Source organism: Salvelinus alpinus, chromosome 25, assembly GCF_045679555.1.
Source record: "Salvelinus alpinus chromosome 25, SLU_Salpinus.1, whole genome shotgun sequence".
In the NCBI taxonomy this organism is placed as follows: domain Eukaryota; kingdom Metazoa; phylum Chordata; class Actinopteri; order Salmoniformes; family Salmonidae; genus Salvelinus; species Salvelinus alpinus.
In genome coordinates, this window is record NC_092110.1 from 38,655,202 (window position 1) to 38,673,744 (window position 18,543).

The following is an 18,543-nucleotide window of genomic DNA, read 5'->3' on the forward strand; positions in this document are numbered from 1 at the left end:
AAACAGTAACTGAATGTCTCAATGCCTGCTTTCTATAGCAAGCCACGGCCACGACTCACTGTCTGTAGGAGCGAATCATTTGTGAACAGGCTTGTGTACCTAATAAACTGGCCTCTGAGTGTATATCAAGAGCAATTTGTTCCAGAAGCAAAAAACATTAAAAGGCTTTTACTAATATAATCACTTTTAGCAGCTGAGAAAAGTAGGTTATAATAAAAAAATGTGGAAATAGCAAATCCCAACGTTAGAACATAAACTACTATAGACATAAATATGTAGGCTACATAATCCAATATACTGTACTCATCAACATAGATAATGAGAATTTCAAGAGAAGATCATTAAAATTCAATATTCAATAACAAATAAAATAAAACTTCCAGATAGGTCGTTACGATAGCAGGGGTAGATAAATGTTAGGACTAGCTTTGGCTTGTTGCAGTGACTCTCTGTGCCAAGGCCCTTCAGTCCTGGTCCTGTGGTGATCCTCTTCAGTCCGGGTCCTGTGGTGAGCCTCTTCAGTCCGGGTCCTGTGGTGAGCCTCTTCAGTCCGGGTCCTGTGGTGAGCCTCTTCAGTCCGGGTCCTGTGGTGAGCCTCTTCAGTCCGGGTCCTGTGGTGAGCCTCTTCAGTCCGGGTCCTGTGGTGAGCCTCTTCAGTCCGGGTCCTGTGGCGAGCCTCTTCAGTCCGGGTCCTGTGGCGATCCTCTTCAGTCCGGGTCCTGTGGCGATCCTCTTCAGTCCGGGTCCTGTGGCGATCCTCTTCAGTCCGGGTCCTGTGGTGATCCTCTTCAGTCCGGGTCCTGTGGTTATTCTCTCCTCTGCATGTTCGTATACACTGGGGGTTGAGCATCTCTCTGAGGTGATGTGTGCATGTCAATGGCGTAGTCCCTCACACTTGCCAGTGTGTCGTACTCAAGGGACCTGGACCCTTATGTTCAGAGCTGTGTACGTGTCATTGTTGGGGTTAGGGTGAACACTATGTGTGACTGTTATGGTATCACCTCCTCCTGTGGACCTTCCTCTTCAGAATCCAGCAGATGAGGACTAGAAGAGCTCCAGCATCCAGGACAGACCCCCGCCCCCACCACAGGAACCCAGGAAAACACTGGAGCCTGGAGAGATGCTACAATGATCATCTCAGCGCTTAGAGTTCATCAATCCTCTTTCATTCTTGGCCTCACAATGGTATTGTCCACTGTCCTCAGAGCTGACGTTGGTGATGCGATAACTGTGTCCGAATACACTTCGCAAAGTTGTATTATTGAAATACTACAAGTATAAAATGTCCACTGGTGGGTTGGCATCACTGCTGCAGCTCAGTCACTGAACTGCCCTCTACTATTTCACCAGAGGGACTGAAAGACACAAAAGGTGTTTTTTGGGCCGTATCTGACATTGAGTCTCTTCAGGAGAGTGGAGATCCTCACGGCCCTTTACAGCACAGGAGTAGCGGCCTGTATCCTCAACGCTTACTGGGTCTAGGTACAGGCTGATGGACTAGGCATCATTCTTTGGTACAGGCTGTTTGTTATTATACCAAATAAAGTTTGTGTTGAGATCCAGAGTACATTTCATACTGCATCTTAGGACAACTCTCTCCTCCTCGGACACAGACGTAGGATCCATCGCTAACAGGAGGTCTGTGACAGTCAGGATAACCCCAGGACTGCCAGCATATTCCTCAGAAAGTGAATGTGTCGTTCCTAATCTGAACCTGTACCTCAGCTGAGTCACTCTCTCTCAGGCCTTTAAATTGCCAGGATGGAGTCACTCCCATTGTTCCCATGATATTCCACACGACCAGCGTAGTCTGGGTCCAGCCTCAGATCTTCAGAATTCTTCTTTTAAAAACCAACATGAACCTTGTTCTGTGTAATGACTGGGATGTGTGTAAGTACTGGATTTGGCCACATATGAGCCCCTCAAGGCACAGATACTCCTCTTGGTGTAACTGACGCTCCAAAAGTCTTGATCATAAAGACACACTGCAGGAGAGTGGAGATATCCATGGCCTTTTACAGCACACGAGTAGCTGGATTTAAATTTTGTCCACAAATGGTAGCGGGAGATGAAGTAAAAGGGGAAGTGCTCTGATATAGTCATGTTGTCCATTCTTGTGCCAGATGTCGGTGGGGTTTCCAATCAGAGTGCTGGTGATGCTACAGTTCAGTATATTCCTCCTTATCACCTGCAGGTCTGTGACAGAGAGGGCGACTCCACCTGAGCCATCTTTCCAACCCGACTTGTAGGTTTTATACATGAAGTAATACGTTGTGTTTTTCACCTTTTCTCAGGTCTGATGGTCAGGGTGCAGTCCTCCTTTCTAGTCCCACGGTAACTCCACACGAGCTGCATACCGTCGATCCTGTTTCAGATCTAAAAACATAAATAACCCGTCCACCCTTCACCCATTGATTACACCAGACTTTTTCTGTGACTCAACTCCAACTGGGATTAGCTGAGAGGACAGGGCAGATCCACCGATGACCCCTTCAAGGCACAGAAACTCCTCACATCGTTTTGTCCCAGAACACCTGCCACAGACAAGAGAATGACCACGTACACAAGTCCTGCCATTGTTGCATCTCCGACGGTGCAGGAGGCTGAAGTGGTGAGGTCTTACTGACAGTGCAGGGGGAGCAGACAGTAGTTGACTAAGTGTTCAAAGAACCAGGGTAAGGGACGAAGCTGCTATAGAGCTGGCTTCCCTTTTTATAAATCTGAGTACATAACAGGTCATTCCACAAAATGAGTGCCTTTTGCGTCCCTTTGAATGAAATTATATTTTAAGTAGAAATTGTGCACAAATACATTTAAAAAAAGCCTGTTATATGAAATTAAGTGCCCTTTAACATAGACCACATGGAAAATTCAATAAATCAGATTTTAATATGAATCAAGATTCTGCATTTTGACATGTCCTTCTGTGCATCCTCTGTGTTTTCAAGGAAGATTTTAACCCACTTAAGCCCAACATTTCTTCATGTTTTCACCATCATTGTAAAGCCATAGTTATTTTGTTGCTTTGACAAAGTCATTTCTGGAGATTATTATTTATTTCCTGTTATTAGTGATTCATTTTAAAATGTAAACAACAACCTGCTACTCATTTTAAGCTCAACCCTGTTACGTGAACCGAACTCTGGTTTTAATATGCTGAAACTATCTTTTTTTTTTTTTTAAATACATTTTTCAAAAGAAACATTGAACATTAAAAGGTGTAAAATCATAGGTGTAAAACCAGGTGAGCTGGTTCTACTCATTTTGGCAATTTTCTGGTGTTTTGTGATGGGAAACTGAGCGGGTCGAACATAACACGTCAACCCTGTTACCCATAAATAAAACAGGCTAGGAATGTTTTAACAATTTAAAATGTTTTGGTGAAGCTTGCATTCAGTTGCCCCTCCCTGTTGCACACAACAAGCTTCCATTCCCCCTGTCAAAAGGGGATTAATGGATGATTTAAGATGCTATTGTCAACCTTGTTATTTGATTTGACACTTAATATAGTACTTTTTTTAATTTAACGTCTTGATATGGGAGAAAAAAATATGTATTAAGTTGACAGAATTTTAAAATTAGGTGAAATATTTTTATTTTATTTTTTTCCCCAAAAGGCACCCAATTGGTGGAACGACCGAACAACAAGCATGTCAGTTAATGCTTTAAAGAGCGACTGCCACTAAAAAGCAACTTCGCCTCTGTGTCATCAATATGAGTCAGAAAAATTTATTCTAGTGTCAAAATTGACTACAGAGTGTAAATAGGATATTTTTGGTCATAATGTCAGTCTTTTACAAAACAGATTTGCGAGCATTTGATAGCCCCAAACCAATTAGAAATTGTAGAAATTCATATACAAATATTGAAAGCATTTAATGTGAAAACTAAAAGATGAAGAACATGAAAATATTGTCCCATTTACAATGTGTCATTTATTGATGGACGCTAACTATCCCCAGAAATAGGCTATCCAAAGTGAAACCAATTTTGTCACGGTTGCACACCAGCTGGCTGATGTTATTAGGCGAAATGATTTGGCTAACTCTTCCCACCTCTGAAGACACACAAGAGACACCCACATCAAACCACACCCCGAAACCAACTAAAGTTTGAATTCAGTCATGGCAGCTAGCATTTCATAATGAACCAAATCCAAAATGAGGCCAAATCAGGAAGTACAATCGCCCTTTAGAGAATGTGTGAAAAGCAAACTCTGGAGTTGCATTATCTTCCTTTGAGGAACACATAAAACATATAAATGTGTGAGGTCTTAGTTGTCCATACTAACCGCTCCTTTGCAGTAAAGTCGGATCCGCCCGGACGGTGTGCGCATGATGACCGACATCCTTTTGCGATCACTAAAGAAAGAGTAAAGTTCAGGGTTTTCAAATGAGAACCAAGAGACAAATACAGTCCAACAATAGACAGGACACATCTACAAGACTCATCAAATGCATACAAAAACTACCTTGTAAATTCGAGGACATTCAGCAACTCAAACCTTTGCTCTGTTCCCAGCTGTAACAAAGACAAACAATGGTATGTGTTCCTATACAGTAATATGTAGCATAAATAGCAGCTAGAAATCCAAACTATTAATCTAAATATATGTGTCTGATTCAAACAACCATTGTTTAACTCTAATTCTGCGTCGCATAATAAGTTGGTTCCACTTACAGCGTGTATGATGACTGAGTCTGGGGTTCGTCCAGAGAATACAAAGCCCAGGCTGCTGGCTGCTCTCACCAGGGCCCCTTCATCTAGACAGGGGAAAGGAACATCGTAATAAGTAAACTTGAGATTGTTGGGGATATTCGTATTCAGGAGTGAAGGTGTAGAATCATTCTAGAATCAAAGATTACACTGTACAACGTCATAAAGGCAATAGTAGAAGAGCTGTAATATATTAAAAGAGCTGTAATATAGTAGAAGAGGTAGAAGAGATGTAATATAGTAGAGGAGGTAGAAGAGATGTAATATAGTAGAAGAGATGTAATATAGTAGAGGAAGTAGAAGAGATGTAATATAGTAGAAGTGGTGCAATATAGTAGAGGAGGTAGAAGAGATGTAATATAGTAGAAGAGATGTAATATAATAGAGGAGGTAGAAGAGATGTAATATAGTAGAAGAGATGTAATATAGTAGAGGAGGTAGAAGAGATGTAATATAGTAGAAGATATGTAATATAGTAGAGGAGGTAGAAGAGATGTAATATAGTAGAAGTGGTGCAATATAGTAGAGGTAGAAGAGGTGTAATATAGTAGAAGAGATGTAATATAGTAGAAGAGGTGCAATATAGTAGAAGAGGTGCAATATAGTAGAGGAGGTAGAAGAGATGTAATATAGTAGAATAGATGTAATATAGTAGAGGAGGTAGAAGAGATGTAATATAGTAGAAGTGGTGCAATATAGTAGAGGTAGAAGAGGTGTAATATAGTAGAAGAGGTGCAATATAGTAGAAGAGGTGCAATATAGTACAAGAGGTGCAATATAGTACAAGAGGTGCAATATAGTACAAGAGGTGCAATATAGTACAAGAGGTGCAATATAGTACAAGAGGTGCAATATAGTACAAGAGGTGCAATATAGTACAAGAGGTGCAATATAGTACAAGAGGTGCAATATAGTACAAGAGGTGCAATATAGTACAAGAGGTGCAATATAGTACAAGAGGTGCAATATAGTACAAGAGGTGCAATATAGTACAAGAGGTGCAATATAGTACAAGAGGTGCAATATAGTACAAGAGGTGCAATATAGTACAAGAGGTGTAATCCAATGCATTTGAGAGCTAGAGCATGGTATTGTAGACGTGTGTACCTGGGGAAGAGGCCTGATAGACGATAGTGTCCTCAGTCTTCTCAGGAACAGCCGTGTGGCACACAGCCATCATGGTCAGAAAGTCTTGGATAATAGTGGCTGTGGGCTGGGCGCACACACACAAACACAATTAATACATGACACACACACAAAAAAAAGAGATAAAAAAAAACGTTGATAATGATAGTTAGTACATAGTCTAATGTTATGTACTCACGTGATCATTGTGGAGATTCTCCGGTAAAGTCGGATCGCCAAAGCCCTCTTCCTCAGGACTGTCTGTGTTGTGCCTTTCAGACAACAACAACAACTAATATTACATACTGACATGTTTGGTTTATCAACTATTTTAAATATGTTTACAATTGAGATGAGAATAAAGATCTGTACTACACCACATAACTGTGTGGACAAGCACTACAGTAAAAGACAACGAGATACAGTTGAAGTCGGAAGTTTACATACACTTAGGTTGGAGTCATTAAAACTTGTTTTTCATCTCTTCCACAAATTTCTAGTTAACAAACAAGTTTTGGCAAGTCGGTTAGGACATCTACTTTGTGTATGACACATACTTTTTCCAACAATTGTTTACAGACAGATTATAATTCACTGTATCACAATTCCAGTGGGTCAGAAGTTTACATCCACTAAGTTGACTGTGCCTTTAAACAGCTTGGAAAATTCCAGAAAAAGATGTCATGGCTTTAGAAGCTTCTGATAGGCTAATTGACATAATTTGAGTCAATTGGAGGTGTACCTGTGGATGTATTTCAAGGCCTACCTCCAAACTCAGTGCCTCTACATCCAAACTCAATACCTCATAAAAAAATGTGTAGACCTCCACAAGTCTGGTTCATCCTTGGGAGCAATTCCAAAAGCCTGAAGGTACCACGTTCATCTGTACAAACAATAGTACGCAAGTATAAACAGCATGGGACCACGCAGCCGTCATACCGCTCAGGAAGGAGAAGCGTTCTGTCTCCTAGAGATGAACGTACTTTGGTGCGAAAAGTGCAAATCAATCCCAGAACAACAGCAAAGGACCCTGTGAAGATGCTGGAGGAAACAGGTACAAAAGTATCTTTATCCACAGTAAAAACAAGTCCTATATCGACATAACCTGAAAGGCCGCTCAGCAAGGAAGAAGCCACTGCTCCAAAACCGCCATAAAAAAGCCAGACTACGGTTTGCAACTACACATGGGGACAAAGATAGCACTTTTTGGAGAAATGTCCTCTGGTCTGATGAAACAAAAATAGAACTGTTTGGCCATAATGACCATCGTTATGTTTGGAGAAAAAGCGGGAATCTTGCAAGCCGAAGAACACCATCCCAACCGTGAAGCACAGGGGTGGCAGCATCATGTTGTGGGGATGCTTTGCTGCAGGAGGGGCTGGTGCACTTCACAAAATAGATGGCATCATGAGGGAGGAAAATTATGTGGATATATTGAAGCAACATCTCAAGACATCAGTCAGGAAGTTAAAGCTTGGTCGCAAATGGGTCTTCCAAATGGACAGTGACCCCAAGCATACTTCCAAAGTTGTGGCAAAATGGCTTAAGGACAACAAAGTCAAGGTATTGGAGTGGCCATCACAAAGCCCTGACCTCAATCCCATAGAACATTTGTGGGCAGAACTGAAAAAGCGTGTGCGAGCAAAGAGGCCTACAAACCTGACTCAGTTACACCAGATCTGTCAGGAGGAATGGGCCAAAATTCACCCAACTTATTGTGGGAAGCTTGTTGAAGGCTACCCGAAACGTTTGACCCAAGTTAAACAATCTAAAGGCAATGCTACCAAATACTAATTGAGTGTATGTAAACTTCTGACCCACTGGGAACGTGATAAAATAATTAAAAGCTGAAGTAAATCATTCTCTCTACTATTATTCTGACATTTGACATTCTTTAAATAAAGTGATGATCCTAACTGACCTAAGACAGGGACATTTTTACTAGGATTAAATGTCAGGAATTGTGAATAACCGAGTTTAAATGTATTTGGCTAAGGTCTATGTAAACTTCCCACTTCAACTGTACCTATCCAGCAAAGTACATAGTATTATTCATTCTAATTCATATCTATAAAATGGTTGGATTAACGCCAAGTCCTTCTCACCCGTAGGCAACACCGGCGATGGTGCACTTTTTAAACTGCATCACGTTGCAGGTGAGGGTGCCTGTTTTGTCAGAGAAGATGTATTTGACCTGGCCCAGTTCCTCGTTTAGGTTGGACGTCCGTGCCACGGCAGAGGTATCCGTAGGCTCATAATGCATATCCATGTCCTGAACACAAACACATTCACATCCCCAATAGGCTTTGCAGCACAAACAAGATGTGGAGAAAGTCATTGTATAAATTGAATGTCCCAAATCTACCATAGTACGGACATCAATTTGTATGCTCACTCACGTATACTAGATCAAATTCCATATTTGCCAAAACTTAAATCACCAAACTTTTTAAGTAGATACATTTACTCCTGTGGTATAATACCATTTAAACTTCTACTTAGTGTTCACTACCAGAATTAAATTGTTATTGACCGCCACTCTGAGATACCAAGTAAGAGGCTGTGTAGTGCAGTGATTTTCCCACCCAGTTGATGAAGTAAGAGGCTGTGTAGTGCAGTGATTTTCCCACCCAGTTGATGAAGTAAGAGGCTGTATAGTGCAGTGATTTTCCCACCCAGTTGATGAAGTAAGAGGCTGTATAGTGCAGTGATTTTCCCACCCAGTTGATGAAGTAAGAGGCTGTATAGTGCAGTGATTTTCCCACCCAGTTGATGAAGTAAGAGGCTGTGTAGTGCAGTGATTTTCCCACCCAGTTGTTGAAGTAAGAGGCTGTGTAGTGCAGTGATTTTCCCACCCAGTTGATGAAGTAAGAGGCTGTATAGTGCAGTGATTTTCCCACCCAGTTGATGAAGTAAGAGGCTGTGTAGTGCAGTGATTTTCCCACCCAGTTGATGAAGTACGCCTGGATGAACTTGATGACCTCCAGGGTGACCAGTAGACTGATGGGGATGAGGTTGTTGAAGAGGATGATGAAGGTGAGGAAGTTGAGGCCAAAGTTGGCAGCGCCTCCATCTGGTAGGAAGGAGTTAGAGCAAGTTACACAGAGAAATTACCTTCAATCTAATTTGAATGTCAGGTGCCACAACAAACCCTTTCTTTAGACCTGGGATATGTTCATTAGGGATAAAAAGGTGCAAAACAGAGTTTAAAAAAAATAGGGATTTATAATCTGAACACTCGTTTTTTTTTTGCTACAGTATGCCTTTAAAACATGACTAGCTAGGTAGACACGAGACACATTGTTTACCATGGACCATCGAATTCACATATCAAATCACCTACAGCTCTACTTCTAAACAAGCTCTATTTTAATGAAGAACGAGGTCTAAGTCACTAGTCTGGGGGATACAACCAAAAACATTTCTACAGGCCTCTGAGAAAGGTTGTTACCTGGAGCTGTTAAGACAACAGTGGTAAAGAAATAAAAACAAAATGTCATTACATTTACTGAAAGGGTAATGGTTAATGTAAATTATTATACATCAGACATTTACTGAAAGGGTAATGGTTAATGTAAATTATTATACATCAGACATTTACTGAGAGGGTAATGGTTAATGTAAATTATTATACATCAGACATTTACTGAAAGGGTAATGGTTAATGTAAATTATTATACATCAGACATTTACTGAGAGGGTAATGGTTAATGTAAATTATTATACATCAGACATTTACTGAAAGGGTAATGGGTAATGTAAATTATTATACATCAGACATTTACTGAGAGGGTAATGGTTAATGTAAATTATTATACATCAGACATTTACTGAGAGGGTAATGGTTAATGTAAATTATTATACATCAGACATTTACTGAAAGGGTAATGGTTAATGTAAATTATTATACATCAGACATTTACTGAGAGGGTAATGGTTAATGTAAATTATTATACATCAGACATTTACTGAGAAGGTAATGGTTAATGTAAATTATTATACATCAGACATTTACTGGGTACTAAATTGGCATCATACACAAGTTACATATAGATCAAACATAACATTGGAATTATCCAATAATATATCAGTCTGATATAAAGTGCCTCCATGATCGTATCCATCCTACATCACGTTGTACTAATAGAATAAAGTCAAATAAAGTAGAATAACGTAAAGTAGCATAACGCAAAGTAGAATTTAACGTAAAGTAATAAAACGTAACATAAAGTAACGTAACATAAAGTAACGTAACAAAGTAACTTAACATAAAGTAACTTAACATAAAGTAACTTAACATAAAGTAACTTAACATAAAGTAACTTAACATAAAGTAACTTAACATAAAGTAACTTAACATAAAGTAACTTAACATAAAGAAAAGTAAAGTACTCACAGTTGAGGTCCATGTACCAGGCGAAGTCCCCGTGCTGGTTCTTCCAGAGTGTCTGTCCGGCCGAGCAGACCAGGGAGATGACCAGCAGGCAGCCGAACAGCGCCAGGATCAGGGTGTTGGTGATGTGCTCCACGCTGGACAGCTTAAGCGGAGGACGCGTGCTGTTCTGCATCAGCTTGGTGTCGTGCCCCGTGTACACCACCACGCCGTTCACCCACTGGGTGTTCCGGAGCCGGGCTCCACGGAGAAGGATCTGCTCCGGACCTAAAGGGACGGGACTGGGGAGAACGGATCGGTGGATATCAGGGGTAAGAGTTAGTAGGGTTTCACAGGTTTTCCCAGAAACACTGGTTGGAGGATTCCTTGGGAAACACTAGGAATGAATGATTCACACCGGCTATGTCAGCTGTGTCAGAGGGTGGATACTTTCTGAAAGGACTGTATGAAAGAATACTAAGACAGAAGTGTTCCTTGGCACTGTGCTGCTGTATGCTCTATGTAGGTCTAGGCTGGGTTACTGTTGCTGTAGAAAGGGCTAGGAACTATACAGATATATATATGTAATTGATTGATAGACAGGTAGATCTCTCTCACCTACGACCCTCTAATCGGATGACACCTACAAAGTCGTAGAGGTGGCGATTGGGGCTTTCGCACTCCATGCACCCGCTCAACCGCGACAGACTATCAGCATCCTTGTCATCCGCTGTGACCTGAAGACCCTGGTTGGGGAAAGAAGAGGTGCAGGGGTGAGTTGATGAGCTGAGCTGACTCCTATCGGGGCCACAATGTAACGTAATAAGTGGTATGTTTGTTTGTGTGTGTGTGTGTGTGTGTGTGTGTGTGTGTGTGTGTGTGTGTGTGTGTGTGTGTGTGTGTGTGTGTGTGTGTGTGTGTGTGTGTGTGTGTGTGTGTGTGTGTGTGTGTATTAAGAACCTTCACCTGTCGTATCTTTAGGTTGGTCTCCCCGTCTAAATTCGAAGTCTCGATGTAGCACATAGCATGTGGCTCGCTGGTGAAGAGAAAGTGACCATCAGAACGATCTAGAATTGCTCTATAACTTCTGTGAACACCATTATCTAACAATAGGGAAAGAGATCCAGGGAGAGAACAGCAACGCTACAGTAGCCATAGCAACAGGGAGACAGTAAAGCACTAAACTCCAAGATGAGTGCTCTGTGGTCTAATAACTAGGTTTGTTATCAGTACAATAACCTAGCTAGTCCTTTGATTTTAGACAGTAACGCAGAGAGGAAGAGATGAGTGCTCTGTGGTCTAATAACTAGGTTTGTTATCAGTACAATAACCTAGCTAGTCATTTGTTTTTAGACAGTAATGTAAAGAGGAAGAGATGAGTGCGCTGTGGTCTAATAACTAGGTTTGTTATCAGTACAATAACCTAGCTAGTCCTTTGATTTTAGACAGTAACGCAGAGAGGAAGAGATGATGGCCTGGTACAAACAGAGATCGTGTCAACAACGGGAGCAGTCCCGCTCCGCAGGATTCAAGTATGACACGGGGCATTTGGCATTGAGCATGTTCAAATAATTAAAGTAGGATCCTTTCTTCCTCTTGTGTCCTTTACAACCAAGGTGGACTAGTAAAAAGGTGATAGGTGCAACACTGTACAAAGGGTTTGATTTCCCCATAGCCAGTAGACTACAAGACCCCGACCTGGACGCCAGCAGGACGAGGTCTGCCGGGAGGTGGTCCCCGTCACTGGCTCTGACTACGTCCCCGACCGTCACCTAAGTTACCCGCAAAAGAACGTATCAGGAGCAACCAGGGAACGGTAGGGGGTGGGGACAGAAACACGGGCACACAGACAGAACACAGGGAACGTCGGGAAGGGGAGAGGAAGGGAAAGAAAAGAGTGAGACTACTTCAAAACAAGACATCAGAACAACTAACACAGATAGCGTGACCTACTGAAGCTAGAAGGGGACAGAGGTTACCGAAGCCTAAAGCAGAGAAGCATAACCACAACAAACTACCAATCTACCGTCTGTGTTTCTAGCACTAACTGGAGGACAGCACGATCGAGTCTGCAGGGATGTATTCTCTCCCATTTAATGTGACTACATCTCCCACCTCTACCTGCAAAGAACACTACAGCAGTTACTAGACATTATGTAGATAAACACAAACTCAGCAAAAAAAGAAACTTCCCTTTTTCAGGACCCTGTCTTTCAAAGATAATTCGTAAAAAATCCAAATAACTTCACAGATCTGTAAAGGGTTGTAAAGGGTTTAAACACTTTCCCATGCTTGTTCAATGAATCATAAACACTTAATGAACATGCACCTGTGGAACGGTCGTTAAGACACTAACAGCTTACAGACGGTAGGGTCCCTGCTCATCTGCGTGAACGTGCCTTAGGCATGCTGCAAGGAGGCATGAGGACTGCAGATGTGGCCAAGGAAATAAATTGCAATGTCCGTACTGTGAGACAGCGCTACAGGGAGACGGGACGGGACAGCTGGGACAGATGGGACGGCTGATCGTCCTCGCAGTGGCAGACCACGTGTAACAACTCCTGCACAGGATCGGTACATCCGAACATCACACCTGCGGGACAGGTACAGGATGGCAACAATATCTGCCCGAGTTACACTAGCAACGCACAATCCCTCCATCAGTGCTCAGACTGTCCTCAATAGGCTGAGAGAGGCTGGACTGAGGGCTTGTAGGCCTGTTGTAAGGTAGGTCCTCACCAGACATCACCAGCAACAATGTCGCCTATGGGCACAAACCCACCGTCGCTGGACCAGACATGACTGGCAAAAAGTGCTCTTCACTGATGAGTCGCGGTTTTGTCTCACCAGGGGTGATGGTCAGATTCGCGTTTATCGTCAAAGGAATGAGCGTTACACCGAGGCCTGTTCTCTGGGGAGGGATCGATTTGGAGGTGGAGGGTCACAGCATCATCGGACTGAGCTTGTTGTCATTGCAGGCAATCTCACCGCTGTGCGTTACATGGAAGACATCCTCCTCCCTCATGTGGTATCCTTCCTGCAGGCTCATCCTGACATGACCCTCCAGCATGACAATGCCACCAGCCATGCTGCTAATTCCGTGCATGATTTCCTGCAAGACAGGAATGTCAGTGTTCTGCCATGGCCAGCGAAGAGCCCGGATCTCAATCCCATTGAGCACGTCTGGGACCTGTTGGATTGGAGAGTGTGGGCTAGGGTCATTCCCCCCAGAAATGTCCGGGAACTTGCAGGTGCCTCGGTGGAAGAGTGGGGTAACATCTCACAGGAAGAACAGGCAAATCTGGTGCAGTCCGTGAGGAGGAGATGCACTGCAGTACTTAATGCAGCTGGTGGCCACACCAGATACTGACTGTTTCTTTTGATTTTGACCCCCCCCTTTGTTCAGGGACACATTATTCAATTTATGTTAGACACATGTCTGTGGAACTTGTTCAGTTTATGTCTCAGTTCTTAAATCTTGTTATGTTCACACAAATATTTACACATGTTACGTTTTCTGAAAATAAACTCCGGTTGACAGTGAGAGGACGTTTCTTTTTTTGCTGAGTTTACATGTGTTTAAATCAGTAGCTAGGTCTGAATCCTAAGTCTCTCCCCCCTAATGAAAAATAAACTACGAGGCAATGTAAAATATGACAACTTAAAATATGACAACTTAAATGTACACCCTATTCAGTGACAGACCGTGGCTCAATTTAACCATTGAATCACTAGACATCAAACAACAACTAGGATTTAGCCCATCTGAAGGCAGAGAAAGTAAGCAGAAAATACCTGACTCTGGCCTGAGATTGAGGGACATACCTTCTCCCAGTGAACAATCTCCCATGCTCCATTTCTCAGAACTGACAAAGAGAGAGAAGGCAGAAATAGGGAAACAGGAAGAGGAGAGGGGGACACAGAGAGAAAACTATGTTAGCAAATGGGGCGGCAGGGTAGCCTAGTGGTTAGAGCGTTGGACTAGTACCCGAAAGGTTGCAAGTTCAAATCCCTGAGCTGACAAGGTACAAATCTGCCGTTCTGCCCCTGAACAGGCAGTTAACCCACTGTTCCTAGGCCGTCATTGAAAATAAGAATTTGTTCTTAACTGACTTGCCTAGTTAAATAAAGGTAAAAAAATCTAATAAGATCCTGATACTAAAATATGTCCAATAACCTACACCTGTTTGAAAAGCAGTAATAGATAAATCATTTCAACAGTTTCTTACCTTGGGCCTCCTTCCTGTTGACCACCCTATCTGCTTTGTGACGTTTCTGTTGGGCAGAACATTCAAAATGTGAAATTATCTCTGTCCAATGTTTTATTATATGTCAAGCATCCTTCATCCAAAGGACCTTTTTATGGAATCAGTTTCAAGAAAATCAAAAACCACACGGTCAAGAACGACTTTCAGACATGCCATGCACTTGGGCACGTTTTCAGAGAACACATAACGGATGTCCTCTCTATAGAAATATAGATATATTTAATGTCATTCTAGTTCTATGGTCCTCACCAGATCCTCAACGATCTCCTTCAGGGCTGCCACCAACAGGATGAGGATCAAAGGAACCAGGGTAGTCCACCGTCCTGTGGGAGAAACATCCGGAATTTGCTACCAGGAGAATGGAGACATAGTTAGTCTGTGTGTTAAAGCGATCGTTAACCCTTTTTTTTTTTTTACAAAACCGATTTTCGATTAAGTCGTTTAATAAGGTAAAACTTTAAAAAGTTAACTATCCATTTAACAACCACGATGTGTGTCTGATAGGTGAGAATTTCTGTCTGCTAAACAGTGCTGAAATGTGCAAAATACATTGTATAATTATTTAGACCCACCTGCAGTAGTGCAATGAACAGGAAGAATGAGTTAGCAGCCCTCCTGAACTGAGCGTATAGGAATCGAGGCAGGAAGGTAAGCACATTGTATTTGGCTGTGCTGGAAAAGGCGAGAGAGAAACCCACAACAATATTCAGCAGCACGGTACAGACATTATCAGGTGTTTACTAAGAATTGACTTGGCAAAATGGTCATTACAAACTAATAACATAGGCCTACAAATTAGTTTATTTATAAATGTAAACACTCGGGCTACCTGACATGATTGGTGCAGAACTTAGTGAGTTGAGGCTGATTGATGAATATAAGTCTGGCATCCTCAAGGTCAGCTATAGAGGTCCTCGATGTAGCTTCCTCAATCTTCTCATATCCTATGGGATAACGGTAAAAAAGACATCTTGCCCCATCAGGCTTTACAACAACTGATAGGCTTTTAACATACCAGGTTTCTGTGTGTAATTACTTTCTCCTGCACATTCAACCATGGTGCAAGACCATTGCCGCCCTGTATGGCACTGGCCTATAGGCTAAATGGATTAGAGTGTCTAAGAAAAACACTGCATCTTCCTGCACTCCTACAGACTGTAAACTCATTTAGACCCAATGAATGATGTATATAAGCCCTAGATTGCTTTTTGCTGTGTATTGGCCATTGAGAGGATTTGAACGCCCGGTCGGCCATATTGGCCCTCCCTAGTAGGAGCAGTCCTCCATAGGAATAAAATAGAATTATACCGTATTTCAATTACATTTTTGAAGGACAAAAATCACATGTACAGTATTTAAGTATTTTTGTTGTTGTGGCGGGGACAGTAACTTTATTATTATTATTGTTATTGTTATTTTTTTTATGTTTAGCTCATATAATATAATTTAAAAGTATGCATTAAGGTGTTTGTAATAGAATAAATGTGGCAAAAACGAATGTAGACATTAATGAATGCATTTTTGGGGGAGTGCCAAGATGGAGGCACGGTGGCATCAAAACAGCACCCCCATCAGTCATCTAGTGTATATATATATATATAAATCATTGGGCCTAATCCTGACTCGATCTGCACGAGCAACAGAAGCTTACACTACACACACATCTTCCATTGACATCAATGCAAACCTGAATCATAATCATTATAATTTAAATCTTTAGTTAGACCAACAACACTTTCACTACATAGGCTGTGGAATCTTCAAAACCTAGCTAGGCCTATTTAACAGTCCAACAGACACAACAAAGAGCTTAAATCAGTGGTCATGCCCACATAAACATGGTGTGATCTCACGACACACTAAGAGCGATTTTGCCCACACGGAATCCACATACAGTACAGTATAACCAAGACAAAGACAATTGATTCCACTGTTACTCATGCATAACTCTGTCACTGCACCGTCTTCAAGAGGAAATTGGGGGAGAAATCAAGGGGCTCAGTCATTAGCTGGTACAGCCCCTGCTTTCTTAGTGAATGCAAGATTTGGAGACAACAGAGTGAATTGAATAGACGATCACGGTCATCCACATGACCATATAAATGCAGCCAATAACTTCTGGGGTTTTTGTGCTTCAGTTCAGAAAATCATTAACAGGATATAATATCTTGAGAGAGTCAGTTAGCTACGGTTACTAGCTACGTTCGGTTACTAGCTACGTCTCTGACAAACACAGGGAAGAGCAGCAGGGTTTAGGGGCATGATCCTCCAGATTAATGTGTAATCAGTAGTGGAGGAGCCTTTGCCCTTCGACCCTAAAGGTGTGGGTTGGAAATGAAGGACAGAAATAGACATTAGATAGGAAGTGTAGTGCAAGTTGAAATGCTGTATATTGTTCAATTCTCTAGCAAACACCATGCATACTACTTGTTTTTCATTGTCAATGATGTGATTTAAAAAGCCATTTTCTATAAACCTAGCTAGCTAATTCACAATCATATCTAGCTAGAGAAACGGTAACTAACGTTAGCTAGTCAGTGAACATTATGTTAATTGAGATCATTTTTTAGAACATTACCTAAAACTAGCTAGCCTGTACCTAGGAGTAGTAGGACATCAATGGAGTATATGATAGACAAAGAACACCTACCCTCCAACCGTGAACGGAGGTCCGAGAGAGTTCTTTTGATAGGCATCTCACCACAGTGAAAGCACTTGACAGTGACCAAATCCAGCAGTGACAGGTCGCCAGATGGCTTGTTTACAGTAGCCAAGCTAGCAACTAACGTTAGCTATGTCAGAACACTCCTTTCTGAACTACCACTACTAACTTGGCAAGAGGCTAGTAACGTTAGGAGTTAATTCGTTACAATATCACGTCGACCTGAGCCGTTAAATCATTTTTTCCGTTCCCTTCATTTTGTAGATTTCAGGAAAATGCATTATCATATCAGCATGTTATCAACAATACTAAAAAAGTACTTCCGTGTCACGGAATTCCGCAAATGTTCAAAATAAAAGCCCCCTGTATTTATTCATGGGATACGAAAAATAATTGTCTAAACATTTCACAATTATTCATATTTGTTGATATTTAAGTGACATTTGCAATGTTCCAAAGCCAAATAAATGTCCCAAATGCAAATCACTGTACATGGAAAACATATTGGCGTATAGAGCAAAAATTATTCTTGGTGCCATATTAAAGGTATTGTAGGGAATACTCAGTAGGGTCTGTGGAATGTATATATAGTGTCATTTCATGGGGCACTGAATAATACGGAGTGAATCATTTACTCCACCCATTCGATTTGACACAATGCGATTCCCTTTATATGGAATGCTTATGTCTTTCAGATGGGACGTTAAACGGGTGTTCTGACTCTCTGTGGTCACTAAAGAGCCCATGGCAGTTATTATAAGAGTAGGGGTGCTAACCCCGGTGTCCTGGCTAAATTCCCAATATGACTAATACCGTCATGACCTACTAATCATCCCCAGCTTTCAATTGGCTCATTCATCCCCCTCCTCTCCCCTGTAACTATTCCCGAGGTCGTTGATGTAAATGAGAATGTGTTCTCAGTCAACTTACCTGGTAAAATAAAGCTACAATGAAAAAAATGATAGAGCAAAAACTATTCTATGTGCCAAAGTAAATGTGGGGTTGGAATTACTCAGTAGGTTCTATAGAATATATATATGTTGTTATTTCATGGAGGACTGAGTTCTATATGCCCATCAACACTTGTTACTCCACCCACTCCTTTGGTCACAATGCAATACACTACACAGAGTGTACAGAACATTAGGAAAAACATTCCTGAAATTGAGATGCATCCACTTTTGCCCTCAGAACAGTCTCAATTCGTCCGGGCATAGATTCTACAAGGTGTCGAAAATGTTCCATAGGGATGCTGACCCATGTTGACGCCAATGCTTTCCAAAGTTGTGTTAAGTTGGCTGGATGGGTGGTGGACCATTCTTGATACAAACGGGGAAACAGCTGAGCGTGAAATACTCAGCAGCGTTGCAGTTCTTGACACACTCAAACTGTTGATCCTG

General features: G+C 41.7%; 1 protein-coding gene across 2 annotated transcripts in view; it reads right to left on the bottom strand.

Moving 5' to 3' along the window:
• Positions 1-17,484, bottom strand: part of LOC139553952 (probable phospholipid-transporting ATPase IA) — a 32,914-nt gene extending 15,430 nt beyond the window's left edge. The window contains exons 1-17 of one of the 2 annotated variants that reach the window (XM_071366758.1): positions 17,132-17,484; positions 15,311-15,425; positions 15,054-15,153; positions 14,731-14,829; positions 14,443-14,488; positions 14,039-14,079; positions 11,912-11,985; positions 11,180-11,249; positions 10,832-10,959; positions 10,238-10,515; positions 8,787-8,914; positions 7,947-8,113; positions 6,041-6,113; positions 5,824-5,929; positions 4,681-4,763; positions 4,472-4,521; positions 4,292-4,361 (exon numbers count right to left, since the gene is read on the bottom strand). In XM_071366758.1, the coding sequence (XP_071222859.1) occupies positions 4,292-4,361; positions 4,472-4,521; positions 4,681-4,763; positions 5,824-5,929; positions 6,041-6,113; positions 7,947-8,113; positions 8,787-8,914; positions 10,238-10,515; positions 10,832-10,959; positions 11,180-11,249; positions 11,912-11,985; positions 14,039-14,079; positions 14,443-14,488; positions 14,731-14,829; positions 15,054-15,153; positions 15,311-15,425; positions 17,132-17,177 (1,674 nt within the window). In that variant the 5' untranslated portion in view covers positions 17,178-17,484. Of the gene's footprint in view, positions 1-4,291; positions 4,362-4,471; positions 4,522-4,680; positions 4,764-5,823; positions 5,930-6,040; positions 6,114-7,946; positions 8,114-8,786; positions 8,915-10,237; positions 10,516-10,831; positions 10,960-11,179; positions 11,250-11,911; positions 11,986-12,257; positions 12,335-14,038; positions 14,080-14,442; positions 14,489-14,730; positions 14,830-15,053; positions 15,154-15,310; positions 15,426-17,131 lie in introns of both variants that reach the window. The other variant, XM_071366760.1, reaches the window with a different exon arrangement.
• Positions 17,485-18,543: the final 1,059 nt, after the last annotated feature.